Source organism: Tachysurus fulvidraco, chromosome 6 (genome assembly GCF_022655615.1).
Source record: "Tachysurus fulvidraco isolate hzauxx_2018 chromosome 6, HZAU_PFXX_2.0, whole genome shotgun sequence".
NCBI lineage: Eukaryota > Metazoa > Chordata > Actinopteri > Siluriformes > Bagridae > Tachysurus > Tachysurus fulvidraco.
This window is the reverse complement of record NC_062523.1, coordinates 3,505,649-3,513,506: the sequence shown is the minus strand read 5'-3', so window position 1 is coordinate 3,513,506 and position 7,858 is coordinate 3,505,649. Positions and strand designations below refer to the sequence as shown.

The following is a 7,858-nucleotide window of genomic DNA, read 5'->3' as shown; positions in this document are numbered from 1 at the left end:
GTGTGTGTGTGTGTGTGTGTGTGTGTGTTTGTGTGTTTGTGTATTTGCCATTACTGTAGCTTAGATGCTGAAAATGAAAAGTCTCACAAATAAACTGTTGTAATGAGTCAGAATGTGGGAATATTGGCACTGAGATATTTCACACTTTGTTTTTGTTGCTTTTGAACCCCAACTAGAGACCTTGAGAACTTCAGTAGCTCAATTCTGCACAATAAAGCCCAACTTGGCCAGCACCGGCGACACGACGGTCCTCTGTGTGTGTTATTCAGGAGGATAAGAACTTCGCCTGTTAACAGTGTAGTATAAGGACATGAATAATGATCCTGTGTGTGTACGACGCTGTTTAAGGATAAACTCGTCTTAATAATTATACACTAACACTGTTAAAGTAATGAACTTTACTCTTTTACATATCACTTGATCACATCTCTGTCTCAGGCTGGCCGAGTGTCTGCAGCAGGGCCGGTGGATGGAGGAGAGCGGGTTCGATGCGCGGGCGACGGGCCACAGAGGTCTCGTGTGAAAGACGTCATCTGGTGAGCGAATCTGACACGAGCGTGACATCCTGACCGCGGTCGTCCGCATGGAGCCGTAATAACGCCACACGTCGGGTCCTGCTCCTATAATTGGCATCTCTTGTCAGCATGAAGCGTCTCCGTCCTCAGCGTCCCCTTCGGACATCTCAGTTTATTACCGCTGCGTGGTGAATCGCGGGTCATTTACAGAGCTTCATTTCTCCCTCGATGCTCATGCCGGGATCGTCACCTCCCGAGGGGAGCATTTATTTTTGCCCCAGCAGAGAGATTTAGATCATCGCTGTACTTCCTGAAAGAGTTTAAGTTAATAAGGAACAGTTTCTATACGTCCCAGAGGCCAAAGCTCTCTACAGCTGGGTTTAGTTTAGCATTCATTCATTCATTTATTTGTTGTTTGTTTATACTTATTTTATTTTTATTTACTATTTATTTATTTATTTATTTACTATTTTATTTATTTATTTACTATTTCGGATAAGCGGTAGAAAATGCGTGAGTGAGTATTTACTATTCTATTTATTTAAATATTATAATGTAATACGATATAAAACCAGAATAAGCCATTACAATGAAGACTGTGGTCATGTGCTTCTCATCATCATCATCATCATCAATACAAGATTTGAGGAAGAATGATAAGAAGCTCTCACCCCTCTAACGTGCCCGAAAGCCAAACGAATCGAATGTTTCATTTTCTGTTTTATTTCCTTATTTTTGACCCATAATCCTTACAAGTCGGCCGCAGCCCCGCCAAGCCGTGAGACGTATTTGTAGTGAAAATGAAGAACCGAGCGAGATCGGAGGGAGGCGGTCCGTGTGGTCGGATGGGGAATGGGGTGAGAAAGAAAAGAGCACAGTCATTTAAGAAGAAATAACACACTGCCCGGCGTTCAAACCTTCCGTACTTTCAGCGTACATTTATCTTCTGCCTTGAGGTGATTACACAAAATAGAGCATCGGGTGATAGCAGTGTGGTTGATTATTTTTTGTTCCTCTTCCCAGCTGCCTCCGCTCTTCGACGGCTGCTTCTTCTACCTGCTCGGATCGTTCACAAACCCCCGAGAGACGAGCTGGTGCAGCTGGTGAGGGCCGGAGGAGGCCAGATGCTCAGCCGGCAGCCCAAAGCCGACAGCGACGTGACCCAGACGGTGATGGCGGCGGCGTACCACGCTCGGCCCGACTCAGATCAGGCGTTCTGCACTCACTACGTCCTGTACGATCCGCAGAGCTCCAGCAGACCCGGGCCGGTCCGTCTGGGCAAAGTGTGGTCAGCTCCTTCATCATGGCTGCTGGACTGCATCAGGGCCTTCAGCATGCTTCCTGTGCCCGAGCTCTGACTCGATCTTTACGCCCGTGTACGTTGAGCTCGACCGACAGGACGCACACAGCGAATGTAAACGATCGGCGCCGATCTTCTGTGTTGCCGAGTAAAGCTCGACACGTCTCATTTATCTCTCTTTCACTACGTATATATTTGTGTGGAAATAAGTTCTTTCATTAAACAAACTCAAACGATTGACTTCAATGAGCCTTAATTAACTCGTCTTAATTTAGCCACGCCCACAAAACTCCATAAAAGGGAAGCTCACAGACTAACGCTAACACGCTGGAATATCTGAGGAGTTCTTTAAATTAGTGTCGAATGATTTACACACTCGTGATCGTAATGCTGTAATCATGTATTCAGGGTTGATGAATTTTCTTAGATATAAAATTACTTTTTTTTTTGTCTTGAATGAATTAATCGGGTTTCCATGAAAACTTTCTAAAAGCTCCTGTGAATGAATTATGATTTTTTTTTTTTATTTGTCTAAATCTCTATCTTTATATTAATTCTTTAATTATTGTTATTATGACTATTTTTTTATATAAGCCACACAGTCTTTGGCATGTAAGGAAACATTTCTAAAAATGGATTGTATAAAAAGCAGTAACTAAAATAAAATAATAAATAAGTCTAGATCTCCTCTCTGGTTTGAGTGTCCGATCTCTCGGGTGGTGTTATTTTTATTTATTTATTTATTTATTTATTTAATTAATAAATCTGTGCTTCTCTGCTGGTAAACTCCCAGAACAGACGTCAAGAGGGTTTCTAATGAAAAGCACTCTATTATTTACTTTAACAACATTTCTCTGTATGAATTCGATTTCTGGAAATTTAGGTATCATTGTTTCTATGGTAACGGCTCGTTCGCAAGGGCGACAATCTAAGGTGAAGGATAAACCTGGTATTTGAAACCAGATGAACTCTAAAATATTAAATGATGGATGAAAAGAATAATCATAAATCGCACTCATTAGCAAAGTGCGATGGAATAAAACACACGCTGTTATTGGAGATTATAGCACGTGTGGATGTTACACCCTGCTGTGGATTATTACCCCCTAAATTCACACATCCACATAGTTTATTCCATAAATAACCCGGTCTATAAATCTGACAGTTAAGTAGAAAAAAACACGATATAACTGTATATAAGGGTGCCAAAAGTTTTGCAGAACGCTCGGTAAGTAACGCTTACAATTTAAGACGTTTTGTCGGAAGGTATTTTTGAGAATGACTTTTCTACAAAACGTCTTAAATTGTAAGCGTCAATTACCAAGCGTTCTGCAAAACTTTTGGCACCCTTGTATACAATTATATCGATTATGGTGCCAAAAGTTTTGCACAGTGCTTAGTCTGGATTTCTGATTCCTTTAAAGATCAAGCTCCATCCAAAAGTCAGCTCCGAAATTATTAGCACCTTTTTCATGCTTCTTTTCGATTCGCCGTGATCCGTCGTCGTAATCGTGAACCCCGTGTGCGGTGTCGATGGGGTCAAACACAACGACTACATTACATTGAACATAAAACATTACAACTCCAGCCGTGTACAAGTTTGTCTCGATGTGGATTACCGGAAAAGTGGCGGGATTTCTGTGCAGGTCTGGAATTTCCTTTAGATCCCATAGCTTTGCAGAAGTACACATCAGGCCTGGTACAAGGAAAAGAATGGAATGTATAAAAAGGGTTTCCCGATGTATTATGGAGATATTATGGAATCTTCAGTGACTGCCTTAGATGGTAAAGGAAGGAACCTTGAGAGGAACCAGACTCAAAGGGGAACCTCATCCTCATCTGGGTGACACTGGGGGTGTGATTATAAATATACAGTCTGATAAATAAAAAAAACCTGGAGAAGTATGGAATTTCGAGCAGTATTTGGACTGAAAGAAGTACGGGAATCTATAAGGATTTACAGATTTGGAATGCTGTGGAATTTAAGAATTTCCAGACCATTTGATTTCCAGACTTTTGATGAAACATAGATACTGTGTTCCTATAACAGCATGTGTTCTGTTATTTTTTAAAACTTCTCTATCTATATCTATCTCGCTCTCTTATCTCTCTACTCTCTCTCAATCTCACTCCCTCCCCCCCCTCCTCTCCTTGTCTCTCAGCCTGTCTTTCTCTCTCTCAGCCTCTCTCTCTCTCAGCCCCCCCTCTCTCTCTGTCTCTCAGCCTGTCTTTCTCTCTCTCAGCCTCTCTCTCTCTGTCTCTCTCTCAACCACTCTCTCTCTCTCTCTCTCTCTCTCTCTCTCTCAGCCTCTCTCTCAGCCTCTCTCTCTCTCTCTCTCTCTCTCTCTCTCTCTCTCTCTCAGCCCCCCCTCTCTCTCTGTCTCTCAGCCTGTCTTTCTCTCTCTCAGCCTCTCTCTCTCTGTCTCTCTCTCTCTCTCTCTCTCTCTCTCTCTCTCTCTTCTTTCTCAGCCCCCCCCCCTCTCTCTTGTCTATCCGCCTGTCTTTCTCTCTCTCAGCCCTCTCCGCTTGTCTCTCTCTCAACCCACTATCTCTTATATCACTCTCTTCTCTCTCCTCTTCATATCTATCTCTCTCTCGCTCTCCCTCTCTCTCTCTCTCTCTTCAGACTCTACTCTCAGCATCTCTAGATATCTAGAGTAGATAGATCTCGAGATATCGATCTATCGAAGGAACAACCCACCAATCCCAAAGAATAGATGTATCTAAGAATTTTAATGGATTTCTAAGATATAAGAAGGAGATAGATATATGTCCAGAGCTCAACCAGCTCTCTCTCTCTCTATCTCTCTTCTCTCTCTCTCTCTCAGCCCCCCCTAACCCTCTCTCAGCCCCCCCCTATCAGCCCCCCTCTCTTCAGCACCGTCTATCTCTCTCTCTCTCTCTCTCTCTTCTCCTCTCTCTCTCTCTCTCTGGTCTCTCAAGGCCTTGGTTTCTTTTTCCTTTCTTCTCTCTCTATCTTCTCTCTCTATCTTCTCTCTCTCGAGGGGCGAGAAGCGGGATGGGCTCTAGCTACTCTAGATATAGATCTCTCTCTCATCGAGCGGAGGATAGAGTTAAAAACACTAAAGCGCGCATCGCGGTCTCTCAGCCTGTGTGTCTTTCTCTCATATCGCTGCGCTAGAGCCGAGTATCTCCTCTCAAGAGAGAGCGCGAGAGAGGAGAGAGAGAGAAAGAAAAAGAGAGAGAGGGAGAGAGAGAGAGAGAAGAAACAAAAAGTAAGAGAAGAGAAGAAATAGAGAGAGAGAAAGAAGAAGAGAGAAGAGAGAGAGAAGAGAGAGAGGAGAGAGAGCGAGAGAGAAGAAAAAAAAAAAGAGAGAGGAGAAGAGAGAGCTCTAGATCTCTCTCTCTCTCTCTCTCTCTCTCTCTCTCTCTCTCTCTCAGCCCCCCCCCTCTCTCTTTCAGCCCCTCTCTCTCTCTCTCTCTCTCTCTCTCTCTCTCTCTCTCTCTCTCTCTCTCTCTCTCAACAGAAACTCAGGTTATCATGTTAACTTAAGGTTCCCACTTCTATCCCAAAGCGTCGACACTGGAGACTCCTTCCTAGAAATATTTAGGCAAGACGTGTTCCAAGTCGTGGAACTTAGCGCATCCCTTGCCGTCGTCCGATGAAGGAGGATAGAGAAGCGAACAGCTCTGTGATGTAATAGATTTTAATCTCATCTTTAATTCTCATCAAGCAGCGCGAGGAAGAAAAAGAAATCTCCACGTGGCTGAGATTTAATTCTCTGTACAGACCGCAGCGGTAAACATCGCCGAGCAGCTCTGGGGGATCTATTGTGTCTGTTCTTTTTGTGGGATGAATTATACTCTGTGAAAGCAGAGAAAATAGGAGCGAGCTATTGTTTGCTTCAGCTATTGTTCGGAGCTGCGTGACCCACTTTAAACACTGGGTTTCTTCTACAGCTTGTATGAAAACCATGAAAAGACTTTGGCCATGTACGACATAATTACTTAACCTTTGTAGCGGGTTTGGGTTGGCTTTCCTTTCCTTTTCTTTTCTTTTCTTTTCTTCTTTTTTTCCCCCCTCCCCTCTCTCTTTTTCGATAACTAATTTTCTTCATGTAAAAAAATGTCATTTTCTCTTGGTGCCATAAGGCACTCGGCGGATGAGTTCGCTCTAAAACACAGCAGCGTGTGGATTGATTTAAGGAAACGAGCCCGAGCGAACTAAACCGAAATAGACGCCGGTAATTAATCCTCCACTCACCGAGTCGGCACTTTCCTCTCTGGAGAAACAAATACGTTTTCTTTACTGTTCGCTTTGCTGAAGATTTAAGGATTGTTTGTATGGGGGAGGGGTAAAAAAAAAAAAGAAAGAAAAAAGAAAAGAAAAAAGATTTCTGACTCTCGATCTTAGAGGTCGTCTGGCCGGCTCCCAAATCGCAGCTTTTATTGGGATTACTCAAGGATGCTCCTAATTGCTATTGATTGCAGGGAGCTGTGTTCGATTTTTTGGCCCTCGTCTCACGAGGAGGTGGAGGAGGCAATTAGTGTTGCACACCGGGTTTCAGAGGTCTGATTAATAGGAGGCGAGTATGTGGGATGATGGAGGGAGAGAGAGAGAGAGAGAGAGAGCGAGAGAGAGAGAGCGAGAGAGAGAGCGAGAGAGAGGAACAGCTGCACTTTTAACACCTCTTTCGACAAACTTTACTCGCTTTGCAAAGGCAGGCAACTTCAGCTCACTCAGTCAAAATGCCACTTCTTCGGCTCGGGTGGAATTGCCTTAATACCCTTCTCGACGTTCCGGCCCTGTGCTCCACGGCTCTCTGCGCCCACCGTTATTAAGCTTGCTTAACAGTTCATTTGTTTTGCTTGTGTGAGCACCTTATTTATTCGCCTAAATGTGCTGTTTGAGTGTCAGAGGTCTGCGAGCCAGGATTAGGTCCGTCGGCTTGGTGCGTTGGCATCGATACTCGAGTCCACACACAGGCTGATGTTTCTTAGTTTATTTTTTGGAGCTTACTTGTTTTGGGTGGCAGAGACATGTTATAATCACAGTCGAGTTCCTACTGCGAGCGGCAGAGTTCGGCGAGTGATGTCATGTCTAGAATTGTTTTCTTTGCATATCCCACTGAGGAAGTTGGGGTTTGGAGCTCAGGGGAAGTTATGATACCTTCTGTAAAGTTATAACCCCCCTGGAGTAGGGAGGGTTACCGGCCTTGCTCAGTTGTTCCAGAAAGTCAGCATGGCAGTGCTGGGACTTGAACCCTGAGCCACTACTGCTCCAAAATCTACGCAAGTATGGTGTTCCTACCTGAACAATGATTAAGAGGTTGTGAAACGATGCACAAAAGTTTGATTATAAAGCTGAGATTCCAGATTCTGAGTGTATAGCAGGTTTATACGAACAAAAAGTCTTGGTTTCCATAGTAACATCCTCCATGGTCATGAGGACTTGCAGGTCAGACACTCGGCACAATCCAAAATTAATCACCAGTCCTGCTAAGAGTTGACGATTTTTTTTTTCTATCATAAAACATGAACATAAAATCAAGCTTCTGAGGAGTTTGTTTATATTTTCAGCTTTTCTGCAGATTTGAGTCGAGACGTGTTACACGTTCAGCCAGTTCACACATGTAGGGGAGTAAAAGCAGAACCCTGTGCTGGGGCGATTTTACCAATTCAGGTAGTTTCATACAAAACATTCATTCATTCATTCATTTTCTACCGCTTATCCGAACTACCTCGGGTCACGGGGAGCCTGTGCCTATCTCAGGCGTCATCGGGCATCGAGGCAGGATACACCCTGGACGGAGTGCCAACCCATCACAGGGCACACACACACTCTCATTCACTCACACACTCACACACTACGGACAATTTTTCCAGAGATGCCAATCAACCTACCATGCATGTCTTTGGACCAGGGGAGGAAACCGGAGTACCCGGAGGAAACCCCCGAGGCACGGGGAGAAGATGCAAACTCCACACACACAAGGTGGAGGCGGGAATCGTACCCCGACCCTGGAGGTGTGAGGCGAACGTGCTAACCACTAAGCCACCGTGACCCCCCCGCATCACACTT

General features: G+C 44.3%; 1 protein-coding gene across 1 annotated transcript; it reads left to right on the top strand.

The window, feature by feature from the left end:
- The first annotated feature begins 1,360 nt into the window (after positions 1-1,360).
- On the top strand, positions 1,361-2,061 carry LOC125141380 (BRCA1-associated RING domain protein 1-like). Its single transcript, XM_047814551.1, is given in 3 exon segments — positions 1,361-1,372; positions 1,539-1,590; positions 1,593-2,061. Coding segments are annotated over 3 exon segments (345 nt in total). The 3' UTR covers positions 1,874-2,061.
- Positions 2,062-7,858: the final 5,797 nt, after the last annotated feature.